Source organism: Prionailurus bengalensis, chromosome C1 (assembly GCF_016509475.1).
Source record: "Prionailurus bengalensis isolate Pbe53 chromosome C1, Fcat_Pben_1.1_paternal_pri, whole genome shotgun sequence".
NCBI classification, from domain to species: domain Eukaryota; kingdom Metazoa; phylum Chordata; class Mammalia; order Carnivora; family Felidae; genus Prionailurus; species Prionailurus bengalensis.
In genome coordinates, this window is record NC_057345.1 from 96,599,108 (window position 1) to 96,613,813 (window position 14,706).

General features: G+C 57.1%; 2 protein-coding genes across 6 annotated transcripts; both read right to left on the minus strand.

The window, feature by feature from the left end:
* Window positions 1-236: 236 nt before the first annotated feature.
* Window positions 237-6,283, minus strand: RHOC (ras homolog family member C). Of its 4 annotated transcripts, none has more exons than XM_043575864.1 (5): window positions 6,180-6,283; window positions 2,773-2,936; window positions 2,119-2,239; window positions 1,653-1,783; window positions 237-893 (listed from the first exon to the last, which is right to left on the minus strand). In XM_043575864.1, exons 2-5 carry the CDS (start codon window positions 2,926-2,928, stop codon window positions 720-722), a joined length of 582 nt encoding a protein of 193 aa, XP_043431799.1. In that variant the 5' UTR covers window positions 2,929-2,936; window positions 6,180-6,283; the 3' UTR covers window positions 237-719. The 4 variants fall into 4 exon arrangements, with proteins under 4 accessions (XP_043431799.1, XP_043431803.1, XP_043431801.1 ...); XM_043575868.1 differs by lacking the exon at window positions 6,180-6,283 and adding an exon at window positions 5,561-5,655; XM_043575866.1 differs by lacking the exon at window positions 6,180-6,283 and adding an exon at window positions 4,213-4,264.
* A 2,502-nt stretch (window positions 6,284-8,785) lies between these two features.
* PPM1J (protein phosphatase, Mg2+/Mn2+ dependent 1J) lies at window positions 8,786-14,129 on the minus strand. 2 transcript variants are annotated; one of them, XM_043575860.1, is made up of 11 exons: window positions 13,754-14,129; window positions 12,300-12,414; window positions 11,657-11,767; window positions 11,480-11,557; window positions 11,082-11,194; window positions 10,712-10,796; window positions 10,045-10,163; window positions 9,777-9,840; window positions 9,517-9,624; window positions 9,249-9,400; window positions 8,786-9,104 (listed from the first exon to the last, which is right to left on the minus strand). In XM_043575860.1, exons 1-11 carry the CDS (start codon window positions 14,077-14,079, stop codon window positions 8,957-8,959), a joined length of 1,419 nt encoding a protein of 472 aa, XP_043431795.1. In that variant the 5' UTR covers window positions 14,080-14,129; the 3' UTR covers window positions 8,786-8,956. The 2 variants fall into 2 exon arrangements, with proteins under 2 accessions (XP_043431795.1, XP_043431794.1); XM_043575859.1 differs by having other exon boundaries at window positions 11,480-11,767.
* Between the last annotated feature and the right edge of the window lie 577 nt (window positions 14,130-14,706).

Consider the following 14,706-nt stretch of genomic DNA (forward strand, 5'->3'; position numbering starts at 1 on the left):
CCACCCACAGGCTTCTAAGTTTAGCCCCTGCTCCAGACCACTCCCCTCACCCGCCTCCGAGGCCCAGAGCCAGGCATGACCTCATCCTTTGCTCCAAGACTCCGCCCTGCCTGCCCGGGAGTCCTGCCTTTGCAGACCAGGGGCCAGCCTGGCAAGCAACTTGGGAGAGATGGGACTCTCGGCTCACAGCCAAGGCAGGGACCAGGAGAGAAAGACAGGAAGCCGCCACACACATGTTGGAGCCTGTGGCCTTTATTCGTGTCCCCCCACCAAGAAGAGCCAGAGTCTAGGCCCCAGTCCAAAGCAGAACCGTCAGGGGCCCGGGGCTCTGGGTTACACCCTCCAAGTCCCCTACCCCAGACACTCCCGTGAGCCAGAAGTATATAAAGTGCTGGTGTGTGATGATCTTATGGGGAAGGCTGAAGGGATCAAGAGCCCCACCCCTAGACCAAGGCAGCAGGAGGAGAAACTCTGCTCTTGGAAGGGCAGGGAATTGCCCTAGGTTCCAGAGTATAGGGAAGGAGGGCCAGGCCACCACCACCACCACCACCACCACGGGGTTGCTGGAGGGGGGCTGGCAAAATTCAGATGCAGTCCTGGGCTGGAAGGAACTGAAAAGGGAGCCTTCAGCAAGGAGCCCTAAGAAGATGGGGCCAGGAGGTGGGCAGCTCTGCAACCCTATGAAGGGAAGGGGGGGAACAGGGGAGGCCTTATGGGTCTCAGAGAATGGGACAACCCCTCCGGCGCTTATTCTTGCGAACCTGGAGGCCAGCCCGAGTGGCCATCTCAAATACCTCCCTCACCCCCTCCTTGGTCTTGGCTGAGCACTCGAGATAGCCAAAGGCACTGATCCGGTTTGCCATGTCCCGGCCCTCTTCAGATCGCACAGGCTCCTGGGAAGACAGAAGTCGAGAGGTTAAAGGAAGCTGGTGGCTAAGTGCACCTCTCCCCACTTTAGCCATGAGTGTAGTGACTAGGACAAATGCATCTTCCAGCCCTGGGCAGTTTCTGGGCCAGGACCCAAGACTCTTAATGTTTACATCAGATGTCTCCATCAGCCCTATATCCCATGGCACACCCGTCTCTGGCCTGAGCATCCAGCACCTCCTAACCAGTCTCCCGCCCGTTCTTGCTTTTTTCCAATAAGTGCCCTACGGCTGCCAAAATTTTTCTAACGCACAGACGTGACCATATCTGCCCCCCGGTTGAAAGTTTTGCCATAACTATCCTTGTAAGAGAGTCCATATTCTTTATCCTGGCCTCTGGCTAGCTAGAGAGCCACCTACCAGGTAAGCCAGCTCCCTCACTCTGGGCCTTCCGGCCATGCGGGCCCACCGGCATTGGAGTCAGCCCACACCTCAAGCAAAAGATCTATTGTAAGAAGCTGCCTCTGAAGACAGGCATGTTCCTCTTCTTAATAGCCCCAACCCCCAAAGAATGGAAGCAAATAAAACGCCAAGTGACCCTGGACAAGTCACTGCATTCTCTGACAATTTCATCAGGTATGGTAGCGGAGAGCAAGAGCCCTTCTGGTTCTTCCTCGCCAGGGAGTAGGAGGTGGGCCTCCACTGCCTCACTGGGAAGTCCACTGGAGAGAAGACCCTAAGGAGGTCGTCTGTCCCGGGGGCTCCAGGCCTGGCAGCCCCACCCACCTGCTTCATCTTGGCCAGCTCTCTCCTTGTATGCTCATCTTGCCTCAGGTCCTTCTTGTTCCCCACTAGGATGATGGGCACGTTGGGGCAGAAGTGCTTCACCTCCGGGGTCCACTTCTCAGGAATGTTTTCTGCACAGACATGTCCCGACAGGTGTTGGTGCCTCCACTTAGGCTAGAAAGCTCCCCCCAGGGTCCCCTTCTTTCCCCCCAGCAGTGTTAGAGGCTCTTCAGCACAACAGTCCCTTTCACAGCTCAAAGCCCCTCTGCCCCCACAGTACACCCTTGGAGCCCTCCCCAGGGCCAGAGTCACCACAGTGCAGGAGGCTGACAGGGCCCTGTCCCAAGCCCCCCCGGCCTCGGCCTCTGAAGGTGGCTGACAGGAGCTGAGGCGAGAGCTACCTCTGGTTGGCTGACTCCAAGGGGTTCTCAGTGCCTTTTCTCCGACGCCCTCACCCCCACCTCACCCAGGCTGTCGGGGCTGTCGATGGAGAAGCACATGAGGATGACGTCAGTGTCCGGGTAGGAGAGAGGCCGCAGGCGATCGTAGTCTTCCTGCCCGGCCGTGTCCCACAGAGCCAGCTCCACCTGATGCATAGGCCCAGTGAGTAGCTGGCCTGAGGGCCCCAGTTACACCCCTCCCCTGCCACCCAGAGGTCCTCTTCTGAAACCACTGGTCCTTGTGGCTCACTCAACATTTATTGAGCACTTGCTACATGCCAGGGACAGCGCTAATCACCATCACACAATGTAAATAAGGTGAGGTCTTAGGAATCCTGAGACATGGGTGCTTGATCTCTGTAGTTTATGAGCTCCCTCGTGAGCACCGCTATCTGATTTAAGTGACAAAAACCTTTGAAGGAGGCCTGACCACTATCCCCACTTTGCCGTCAAAGGAGCTTAAGCTCAGAGGCAAAAGGACTGGGCCTGGGTTATAGAGCCAGGGTGTAGAGAAGAAGGAGGTGTATCTAGATTTCCTAAAACTAAAGTTTCACTTAAACTTGTACTGGCTCCAGCAGGGAGAGTGGAGCAGGGACATGGGTGGTGAGGCAGGACATCCAAGGTCCAAAGGGAGGGGGCGGGGTTCCCAGGGGGAGACGGGGAAGGTTCTTGGCCTTCACCTGCTTGCCGTCCACCTCTATGTCTGCGATGTAGTTCTCAAAGACAGTGGGGACGTAGACCTCTGGGAACTGGTCCTTGCTGAAGACGATGAGGAGGCAGGTCTTCCCACAGGCCCCATCTCCGACAATCACCAGCTTCTTTCTGATTGCAGCCATGGCTGGGGCTGGCAGGGAAGAGGCAGTGAGAATGTAGGGAAAAGCCAATATATCCAAAAACACTTCTCTGGGGCCCCCCAAGACCTGGAAACCAAGGCTTCCAGCAGAGAGGGAAGGGAGGGATAGGGGCTTGCCCAGGCACGTTCTTGCCAAGAACCAATCGTTCAGTCAACTGAGCTTGAAATTCCTAATCTGAGGGTCAGGGACAGGTCTCCCTAGACGGATTAGAATACAGAAGTGGGAGGTGGAAGAATCAGGGAGCCAGAAAACAGGAGTTCTGATCTAATCCACCAACTGTAGGACCCTAGACACTTAAGAGGGGGGATCAGGGACGTGTCTGGAAGGGCCAGCTTTTATCTGCTATACATATCAGGGCTTCAAGTCAGACTTTGTTACCAGGATTCTGATACTTCTAAAGTTTAATAATCGCTAGGGTCCAATCAAGAACACATTGTCCCTCACTCAGGACAAGTCCTGCCTGCCCAGTCACAAATGAGGCATCCTCTCCAAGACCACAGGCTAGTAGAACCAGCTACGAGGTGGCAGGTGGATAAGGGAAACTATGCTGAGCATTTCCACAAAAATCATCTCCTTCAGTTCCCAGAAGCCTGCAAGATCGATGGTGTGCTTCCCATTTTGCCAAACTAGGAAACAGGCTCTGTGAGGTTATAATGTGTGTTCAGAGCTGTGGCAGGGATGGCACTCAAAGCAGGGCTGTGTGACTCGAGACTCTTAGAGCCTTTTCTACGTATCACTCCAGAGATGGGAAAGAGAGCAGAGAGAAGGAAACCCAGAGGGCAGTGGCAGCGGCCAACCGGCTTCCCTGGCCCACCCCATCCCAGTCCCTAAAGCCAGCCCCGAGTCACACAAAGAAGGCTCAGTCCCGGCAGTGCCCACAGCCCACATTCGGGCAGTCTGCCTTCCTCCCCCCTTCCTTCTGGGCCTGGCAGCCAACACTGGGTCACTCAGCCCCAGGCAGGGGACAATGACCACACTGTAGGGAGCCACACATCCACCACAGCAGAGTGACTGAGAATAATCCACTAGGGAATCACCTCCACCCACCCCGCGGACCAGCCCCTTCCTCTCCTCTGTCCAGCTCACCCCAAGGCCCTGCCCACCCCTCCCTGTGACTCAGGGCGAGGAGTCAGCTTCCCGAGGTTTCCATATGTCCCCGGCCCCTAACACACAAGAGCAAGCATCTGCACAGTTCATCACACCTACCCAGCCTCCCTGCCCCTGAGCTGAGCCTCACTTCCTCCCTCCCTGGGGAGAGGAGCTGACCTCCAGCCGGCTGAGGTTCCCAGGCCTCCAGCCTCGGAGGAAGAGGGGGCGGGCTCTGAGAGCTGAGAGGCGGTCGAGGCTGTAGGGAAGGGGGAGGGGGCTAGAGCCTGAGCTGGGAGGAGCTCCCAAAAAAAGAGCTGAACAAGGACCAGTCCCAGCACCAGCCAGGCAAGGAGTAGTTAAGAGAGAAGGGGATGGTAACCTGATCTCTGCCCCAGACCTGGCTTTTTCTCTCAGTCCCACATCCTGTCAAACTGGGCTGAACTCTTGTACTCCCCACATACCACCACCTCACAGCCTGGCTTTGGTCTGCCTTTTAGGAAAGCGAATTCTCCAAGCCCAAAGCTAGTTCTCTTCAACAGTAGGATCCTGGGTGGCCTCCCGCTCCTACACACACACACACACACACACACACACACACACACGTACAAAACTGGGATGAGAGGAAGTGGATATGAGTCAGAGAGAATTTATAGGAGTTCAGAGGATACAGCCACACACTCCCCACCACAAAAGGGGCTCTCTCTCTGATACCCCAAGACAGGCAAGAAGGCATTCACCCTGCCAGCCGATCTCCTCCAAAACTGGAAACCACCTTCAAAAAGGGGGTTCCCCGGAAATTCTGCCCAGGTGATCAACTCCCCCCACCCACTCCCACTGGTTCCATTGGTCCAGCTGGGTGAAAAACAAAAAAACAAAAAACAGGCTGGGGTAGCCCCGCCTGGGATGGGCAGTGTTGATGAAAGACAGTCACCACCAGGGTGAGTACCAGTTGTTTAGGTGTGAGGATGCCACTACCTGCCTGCAGCAGGACAGTTTAGATGACACCCCGTGGTGGGAGCCACAGGCCAGAACTCAGGGGCAAGGGCATGCATTAAGTACTCTGAAGCCCCCAGCTCAATTGGAAGACTTTCCCTTCAGGCTCTCAGTTGGGCAAGAAGGGCAGCTGGCCTAGGCCAAGCCAGGACACCAGGCCCAAGGCCAGCATGGCAAGGACAACAGCTCCCTATTAGAGGCAGCCCCAGAAGAACTGCCCCACTGACCCTAAGATGGGCAACCAAACACCACACAGAGGCTGGAATGGAGCCTGAAGCTCCTGGAGCCTTCCCTGAGACCAGACATCCCGCCCTCTCCTCAATCATTCTCTAGACTTCCAGATGAACCAGAGGTAGGCTGTACAAAGCGGATCAGCCCTAAGGTCTAGGAAAGGAATCAGATACCACCTCAACTTTAAAACCAGAAGTGAGAACAGGACGCAGCCTTGCATCCTCCCAGCCCAAAGCCCCAGGATAATCCTGGGTTGGGGAGTGTAAGGGAGGGGTCTGGAAGGGAGGAGATTCTTACTTACACAAAAAGGACCTGGATGCTTCCCAATCTCCCCTACCTCCCGCCCCAGGCACACTCCAGGAAGCTTCTGGGGAGGTGTCCAGACCTCTCCGAGCAGTGGCAGCCCCCACTGGCCACACCACGCCCCTATTCCCGCCATTCCACCGGCCTGGCCTGGGGGAATTCCCACCTCCACCCGGATTTGTGCCCGGACCCACACCCCACCCCAGGTCCACATCGGGCCGCCCAGCTTGGGAGCTACAGCGTCTGGAATTGGGCTCCCTCGCGGAGACCCAAGTTGCCTCCTGGCTTCTCGCCCGGCGGGGCAGGTTCCGGGAAGCCGGGAGGGGAAAGGCAGGGACCCAGGCTCGGACACAGGAGCCGAGAGGCCCTGCGGGGCAGTTCCCGGAGCAGGGGGGGTGGGGAGGAGCCCTCGCTGCAGCCCAGGGAGGGGCCGAGAGGGCCCGACCCCCGCACAGCCCAGACGCCGCGTCCCGAGGGAAGGAGGGCGGCCCGCGCTCTGTCCAAAGCCCCCTCCCCGGCCGGCGCCCGGAGCTCCGGCCCAGAGGAGGAGAGCGAAAGTGCTCTCCCGGGGTCGAGTTCCTGGGACGCCCCGCCACCCTAGCCCCCGGCCCGGGTACCTTCCGCTCCGCTGCCTCCAGCTGCGCGGCCAATGCGGGAGGCTGAGACTGACCCGGGGGGCCCCGCCCCGCCCTCCTTCAGCGCAGCGGCGGGGAGGGGCGGACCCGGCTGGAGGAGGGACCGGCCGGGGGCGGCCCTTGGCTCCGCCCGCCCACCGCCCAGCCGGGGGCCACAGCTGCTGGCCCCCGCCGCTGGCCGGGGGTCGAGGGTTGGGATGCCGGGCGGGTTGGGGAGTGGGCGGCGGGTGGGCCCCCTCGAGGACTCAGTCTCTGCTCCGCCTTCCAGCTCCCAGGGGTGGACCGGCGTCGGGAAAGTTGCGAGGCACTCGGGGTGGGGTCGGAAAGGGCCGCTGCTGCCCTCCCGTGGCCAACCGGCCACCGGCGCCTACACGCCCCGGGACCTCGCGGGAGGGGGGCTGCGGAAGACGCCCGCCCTCCTCTCGTAAAATCCTGCGGAGTAAGTACCGCTCAACATCACGCCCCAACCTTGAGGACCTTTCACATCCTTTGAGACCCAGGTCACCTTTCCACTTCACAATGCCCGTCCTTCCCCCAGCCTGGAGTTTCCATGAGTCCAATTACTGTGGACCCCTCAAAGGGCGCTCCTTGAAACCTTTTCTGATCCCCAGCTGGGAAGTCAGCTTCCATCCCCATTGGATTATTTCGGTGCCGCTAGGGACACTGCCCCGGTCCATTATGTCGCCTTGGGTATTTACCTGCACGGGTATCTCTTTTCCTGTTGAAGTGGCTGAGAAGGTTGGAAGGTGAGGAAGCCTACCAATATTTCATTAGCTTGTGACCTATACGCTATATAGCTCGGCCCTTTTAATACTCATCATGGATCTTTGGGTTAAGTATACCCATCTCCGTTTGCCTGTAAGGATATTGAGGCTCAGAGAAGTGGCTTGTCCAAATTTTTGCTATTAGTATGTACCTGAGAATTCAGACAGGCCTGTGTGGCTCCAGAGTTGGTGCTCTCTCCCTGCTGTCCTTTATGCTCTCCCCACCCCCCATCCCTCACCACTGCCTAGCACACTGCCTGGCACACAACAGGTTTTCAAGACATAATCGCTGAATGAATGAATGTCAGCAGTCACGCAGATTTTAAAGATCTGAAGTGCAACCCACACATTTGATAAATGAGTAAACTGAGGTCCAGAGAAGTTTGGTCCCCAGACCTCTTAACTGGCTCAGTAAACATGCTGCGTGTGAGTGGAGACCTATGTGCTCAGTTCAAATTGATTTCTGTCTTCAAAGAACTTATAGTCTAAATTTGGAATACAAACAACTTAAAGATAGCAAGTTATTGAGCCCTTATTACATGCACCTGGGTCTACATACACACGTGGACTACTTTAGTCTTACAACAATTCTAGAAGGTAGCACTGCTATCTCTGTTTTGCTGAGAAGCAAACTGAGGCTCAGAGAGGTTGCAGAGCTCGTGGTAGGTCTGGCACCAGAACCCAAACAGCTGGACTCTAGAGCCTCTGCCCTTAACTGCTACTCCATACCCACTACTTTTTTTTTTTTTTGATGTATATTTATTTATTTTGAGAGAGAGAAAGAGTGGGGAAGGAGCAGAGAGAGAGAGAGAGAAAGAGAATCCCAAGCAGGGTCCTCACTGTCAGCACAGAGCCCCACGTGGGGCTCGATCTCATGAACCATGAGATCATGACCTGAGCCAAAATCAAGAGTAGGTCGCTTAACCAACTGAGCCACCCAGGCACCCCATACCCACTCCTAGTGTAGACAGTTACATTACAGCCGGCAGTGGCTGTAGTGGGGGCATGCATGGGCTGTGGGATACCTAGCCCCAAAGGACAGGTGAAGTGTTCCAGATAAGGTGATGTGTAGACGTTAAATGAGTTGGAGCCACAACAGGCCCAAAGAATTATGGAACCCCCAAGAGGGTGGGGGCGGGGCTGAAAGATGGTGCTGGAGAAGGAAGCAGTGGCTAGGTTATGAATGTCCTTGTATGCCATACTCAAGAGTTGAGTGTTGATTTTGGTCTAGGTGCACTAGGAAGCCACCGAAATGTTCTCTCAAGGGAATAGCCAATCAGATTCACACTGTGGAAAGGTCACATTGGGGCATACAGGGGCGTGGAGTTAGGAGGCTAATGTAGTAGTAACAGTAGGGGTGGGGACAAATACGAAATATATTTTGTAACATATAATCAACAGTATGTAGTGATTGATTCACTTGCTGAGTAAAGACAGACGCCAAAGGTGACCAACTCCAAGATTTCTAACTTGAGCCGATGAGCTGGTGCCCACTGGCATGGTGAACCAGAAGGCACGCGTTTGTAGGGAAATGGTGGATTCTGACATACGTTGAGTTGAAGTGCCTGTGGGATGTCGAGGAGATGTTCAGGAGACAAGCTATGTGAACATCAAGTTCAGGAAAGACCTGGGCTGGAAATACTGACTTGGAAAATGCCAGCAGGTGGATGAAGCCGTGGACATGGATGAGAGCATGTGGAGTGGGAAGAGCAGAGGGTGGAAGAAGGAGCCTGGGAGCACTACATATTTAGGACGGCTTTGGGGGTTCTTTCCACCACCTGAAAGGGCCTTTCAGTTTCTAATCAAAGTAAATAAAGACACACGTTTTATCCATGTGGTTTATTTGCCATTAGCTATAATTCTGGATCTAACTGACACCCCTTCTTCAGTTAAGTTGGCACTAAAGAAGGTCAGGGAGACAACTTCTGATTTGGGTTGGCAGAGGGTAAGCATGGAGAGGCTAGGATGGTGGGGGCAGGGTCAGGGCTGAGCCCCTCAGGAGTAACTGCCTGGCCCTCCCAGGGGGATGACGAAGACCGAGATGTCATCCCCGGAACCCAGCTTGTTGTTGGGGAGACGCCAGCCACGGTCCCGGGGGGTGCCCCGGGCCCCCAGGACCAGAGCTTGGGCCAGAGCCGTGTACCTGCCAGGAGCACACGTGCACATTCATGTACCAACATGTAAATGGGAAGATCGATACACAGGCCCTCATGTGGGTCCCCAAGCATTGCTTCCCTTTGCCCCTACCTTCCCCACTGTCATCCCCCCACTGCCCTACAACTCCTACCTGCTGGGGTCATTGGGCTCATAGGCCGACAGCACCCTGTCCACAGTGGCAGCTACCTCACAGTCACTGGTGACATCCCACAGCCCATCTGTTCCCAGGACTAGCACATCATCCGGGCAGTGTTCATACTGTGTCAGGTCATACACTCGTACCTGGTGGGAGAAGAGAGTGAAGAAGGAGCTTGGGGACAAAAGGACCCTGGTAAGAAGCCAGCCTGAGGCCCCCAGAGGAGGGAAGGAATGGTTGAGGTAGCCCCCATTCGGCTCACCTCAGGGAAGCAGGAGAGGAAGGGCTTGATGGGCAGAGTGGAGCTGCAGACCTTGAGGTTGTGGTCTCCCAAGCCCCGGGTCACCCCAATGGTGGCCATCACTCGAGCCTAAAGGGAATGAGTGTGGGTGCTGCCACAGCACTCTCCCAGGCTCCAAAGCTGTGGGCCCTCCCACCCCTACCCTCAGGTAGAACCTCCACCTCCCTAGGCAAGTTGTGGTGGGTCCTCCTGCCCTCTCCCACCTCTACCGTGGAGTTTACCTTTTTGCCCTCCCCACAGACCAGAGGAAACCTGAGATCCTCCAGCTCGATCTTTTTGTAGGCCCTGGGGAGGGGGGAGTACAGGAGGCATCACCCAGGCATCAAAGCCCCCCCTCCCCTAGGAGCCATGCCCCTCACACAAACCCCTAAGAAGGACCACATCCCCCCAACCCCCAGCCTGGCCCAGCCTCCAGCTTCCACCTTGCTGCTGGTGAGGGACTGGTTGTGTTGCCATGGGAACGTGCCCCAGCTCTGAGGGAAGTGTTACCAGCCGGTCATGTTCTGGTCCCGGTACAGCATCCTCTGCCCCAGCTCCTTGGGCTGAATTCTGCGGGGGAACTCAAGGTGGGTGAATTCACCACCTAGCAGCTCTGGTTTCAGGAAGCCCTGAGGTTGGGAGTGGCCGGACAAGAGCAGAGGCCAGGGAGCATTAGGCTTACAGCACACCCTGGTGTATAGATGTTAATTACAGTAGGGCCTTAAATGGAGTTTACCATGTACCACGCGCTGTTCTAATACTAATGTATAGGAGCATATTTTAACCCTCACAACAACCCTTAAGGCAGGAACTAGTGTTGCAAGGGAACCGTCTGATGATCAGTTAGCAAAGTACTCGAACTGGGATTCAAACCCAGGCAGTCCAGCTCCAGAGTTAGGACTTTAAAGCACTAAGCCACACTGCCTCTCATGGGCCTTTGCTATTTCCTTTCCCCACTTCTGACTCCACTTCCTTCCTCAGCTGGGGCCACAGTGGGAGCACTGGAGTAACCCACGTTCCTTCCTCCTACATGTTCCACCAGGTCAGCCGTAGTCTGCAGAATAGCCTTCCCAGTGAGCAGGTGAGGAGCTGTCTGTGCAGTAGGGATGGGGACATAGGCTACAGAGAGCCACAGAGTCCACAAAGAATGGGAGTAGAGCGTTTAGTTCCTACTTACAAGCAGCTGAAGACGCTGGCGCTCAGTCTCCGGGGTGAACTCCCGGGACATTGGAATGATTTCACCATTCCGGACAATGATGGCTCTGCCCAGAGAAAGAAAAGGTTTGGGCTTGGCTCTCCTCAGCCCCCTTGTGGAGAATTCCAGAAAGACCAGGCTTTCCCCATAATGACCCTTAGGGTTCCTCACCCAGACCCCCATCTTTCCTCCCCTTGTGGCTATTTCCGGTCCTTCCTTATGTCTGTAACTGCTCCTGACCCCATCCCTCCCTCCAGTTTTTGATTTTTAAAACCCACCACCTCACTGTCTTCTATGCCCCCATCCCAGAGAGTGGGACCCCCTGTAGGCATTTTCAACCCCCCCACCATACCTGCTGTCACCTGCATTGGCCACATACACCTTGCCTAGCAAGTAGACTACAACCAGTGCACAGCAGCCCCCCTCCACTTGGTGGCCGTGCCGCTCCCGGGCCATCTGCTCATCCTGCCACGTGAAGGAGGGTCAAAGGGGTGAATGAAGAAGAGGTTCCAGGCACACAACCACCGCCCCATCTGCAGAAATAAACTGGCCCAGCCAAGCCACACTGGAGGGGAGGAGGGAAGACATGGGTATAGCTAACTACTCCTTCCCTCCCTACTGAACCAAGCTCTGCTCAGGCCCTCAAAGGTGTTGTGGGTTCTCAGGGTCACCCACTTAGGCCACTTGATCCCCATCCAGAGTTGACCAGAGTGACTGCCTAGCAGGATCTTGCCAGGACCACCCACTCACCATAAACTGGAAGGCATTCTCAATCGCCCCCACTACCAGGCTCTCATGGGTCACTTCCTTCTGCGAAGACCAGCAGGACTGAGGACCAACCAAGTGAGAAGGATCAGAGGAACCTGCGGCCCCTGGGGTAGACGGGAGGCAGAGGGGAGGTGGCGAGGGGTCCTGGAGTATCTCTACCAGGTCTTTTAGCTGCTCCCGGATGTGGCAATGAAGGAGCCTGGAGGCCATTTCGGCAGCTCCGCCCCCTGCATGCCCATCAAACAGGCCCCAGTAGTAGAAGCACAGTCCCTGGTGGAGGAAAAGTTGGAGGTGAGGGAGAGGGAGAGGGAGAGGGAGAGAGAGAGAGAGAGAGAGAGTGTGTGTGTGTGTGTGGTATGTGTGTGTGTGTGTGTGTGTGTGTGTGGCTTGTATTATGTAAGACTCTGGGGCATCCATATAAACATCCGAGAGGAGGTCAGAGTTTGGCATTAAAGGCAAATTAAATTTGTTCACTCATTTACCAAGGGCCTATTATGTGTCAGAAAGAAAAGCATCAAAAAAGCCAAACTCCAAGGATAAAATATGCAAAAATAAATATTGGTAATTAATTAATTACCATCCATAAATACAGTAGTACCTATATTCTAAGTGGAAAACTGAACATTTATACTGACATTCTAACTGTTCAAATGCCACATAAAGGTTCTGTGTCAGAGGTAGAAAGCTAGTGAGTTAGGAGTTAGGTCTTCCACATGTCTCGGATTTAAAACCAGATGCCTAGAATCCCCCGGAAGAGATGTGACCAGGTTTCTGGAGTCTAGGGGCTAGGGTGGGGGCTTACCTGGCCTCGGCTAGGCTCCCTAGGTACCCCTGAAACACTCCTCCGACCTTCCACATACACCACTTCACAGCAAGCCTGGTCCTCATTGTGCCGGCTTTTGCCAGCATTGATGACCCTGCCAGGCCAGAGTGACCACATCAGGTTGGACACCAGACCAGGTCCTGGAATAACCCCCACCTTAGACACACACACCCTCTCTAGCCTGCTGGCCAAACTGAGAAAGGTCACAGCCACCTGGGATCCAGGCCAGAAAGAGGAGGGGAAGGGAGGCAGGGCAAGGCACGAGGAGTACTGTCTGGGTGTCAGGCCCCACCACCTCACAGAAAAGCCAGCAGCAGCACCTGCCTGCCTCAGTTCCCCCATCCCCTGCAAAGGGGGCACCCCTGTGGGCTGCTGGGGAAAGGGTTGGACAGGGGCGGCAGGAGGTCTTACTATCCTGCTTGCCAAGACCCTACATCCCGCCCTGAAGCCTAGTCAACTTTTCTAGTGCCTGGTCCACAGCACCCACCCTCATGGGCACACCCACCTTTATCTTAAAATCTTCCAGTGAAAGTTTCTGCTGCTTTGGCAGTGAGGCAGTGCTCCAGCCCAGATAGGGAAAGAGGAATTGAAATAGGGTAGGGGTGGAAGCCCACCTGGACTGCGCAGAAGCCACATAAGCCACCAACTCTTCTCAGATAGAAAGCTAAAGGAGCTGGCGGTGGGGCCACGGGTCTACCAGCCACCACCCTCAGCGACCTCAGCGCCCCCGTCTCCCTCAAAGCTCTGCTTTCCCAGTAGATGCATTAAAAATACACCCGGCCTGGGAGCAAGCCGGCTGCTCCCGCCACTCCGACCGGGGGTCCGCGACTTTGTCTGGCCAGCGCAATGCCCCCCCGCCAAGGGGCGTTCAAAGGGGACCCTCCTGCTTCCCGGGCGGCCCCCTCCCCCGCCCCTGGGGAAGCCGGAGGCCGCCTGGTGTCGCGGGCTATTTCTGGGTGTGGAGGGGGAGGGGAACGGTAAGAGGGACAGGGAACTGGGGCGCCGGGGTCGGGAAGCCCGGGAGCGAATCTTTCTGGCTGCCATCTCCTCTATGAAAAGCGCCCCCAGCCTCCTTGAAGCCCCGCCTCTCCTAGCCATTAAACTGCCGGGCCCCAACAGAGAACTGGCCAACTCATCCTTCACGGGGCCCTCCGCTCTCCGGGCTCTGGAAGGGAACAAGGTCCTGAGGCGGCGCGGGTGAGGGAAGTCAACGAGCTGGAAGATCCTGAGGAAGACTGCACCGACTTGAGAAGCGGCTGGGAGGGGGTGCAGCCCGAAGCCCAGAGGATAGCAAAGGTCCTGGGCGAAGGGAGCTCCCAGCGCCGAGCGCCGTCAGGGGCACGCATCCCAGCGCCGGGGATGCCCAGCTGGGGAAGGGTCTAAGTAAGGGCTGGGGGTCCCATCCTGGCTAGGGTGTTCCCGGGGACGCTCACTCGGCGTAGCCCGTGCTCCAGGGCAGGCGACGGCCGGTGTCCGGGGGGCTTTGCACAGCCCGGCCAGCGTGGTCGTCAGCGCGTCGCAGCCCCCCTGGGCTCAGCTGCAGAAAGGTCGGTCGGGAGAAGCTCGCTCGAGCCTCTACTGTCTTCGCGGGCGCCGAGCTCCCGCTCCCAGCCCTCGCCGGAGGGCTCCTGGGCGCTTCTGGAGGGACGGCAGGCTGCGCGGAGGGCGCGTTGGACAGGTCTGGGGACTTGGGGCGCGGAGGCGGGGCGCCCCCGGAGCTCACCAGGTGCGCCACGGCCGAGCGCACCCGGTTTAGCATGCTGCCTCCCTGCCCCGCCCTCGGCGTGGCCCCGCCCCGAGTCAGGCCCCGCCCCCCTAGGGCGCGCGGTGGGCGGTGCTCGCTCCTGCGGGCTCTCCACGGCCATTGGCTCCGCGAGGGCAGGGCGGGTCCCGGGAAAACTTCCTCCTGCTCTGGGCCGCCCCCGCACCTCCCAGCTGGTTCGCGGCTTCTTCCCGCCTAGTTCCGGCTACGCTCCGCCTCAGTTCCTTTGGGGAAGAAGGGTCTGCTGTTGTGGGAAGGGGACGGAAGGAAGGACACCCTCCAGATTAGACATCAGCTAGAACTTCCCCATTGTGACGGGGTGGGTGGTGTCTCCTCGCCTTCCGTTCCTAGCAGCTAGCCCGGAGGATAATGGAGCTGATGACCTCAGAGCGAAACCAACAGCTTCGGCGACCGCTGGGTGTGAGGCACCTGGTGTGACAACACCTCTGGCTGAGGCTGCTGGAGTGAGAGTGAAGGCGAGCCAGCTGGTGCGGGGTGTGCTGTGGGGGTGTGAACGAGGCGGGCTGGAGTCGACCATCCTGAATTAGGGAGCTGGGAGTAACTTCCTGGGCTCCTGAGAGGGCCCTGCTCCCCATGACCTCTAGATCTGGGAGAGCGGTTACC

Excerpts from the sequence above, each read along its gene's own strand:
- PPM1J (XM_043575859.1), bottom strand. The coding sequence starts at position 14,079 with ATGCTAAACCGGGTGCGCTCGGCCGTGGCGCACCTGGTGAGCTCCGGG. Across the intron at positions 9,841-10,044 it reads GACCAGAACATGACCGGCTG|GGCCTACAAAAAGATCGAGC; the intron begins GTAACACTTCCC and ends CCCCCTCCCCAG. Across the intron at positions 9,105-9,248 it reads GAGCCCAATGACCCCAGCAG|GTACACGGCTCTGGCCCAAG; the intron begins GTAGGAGTTGTA and ends TGCTCCTGGCAG.
- RHOC (XM_043575864.1), bottom strand. The coding sequence starts at position 2,928 with ATGGCTGCAATCAGAAAGAAGCTGGTGATTGTCGGAGATGGGGCCTGT. Across the intron at positions 2,240-2,772 it reads TAGAGGTGGACGGCAAGCAG|GTGGAGCTGGCTCTGTGGGA; the intron begins GTGAAGGCCAAG and ends CCTATGCATCAG. Across the intron at positions 894-1,652 it reads AGCTGGCCAAGATGAAGCAG|GAGCCTGTGCGATCTGAAGA; the intron begins GTGGGTGGGGCT and ends CTGTCTTCCCAG.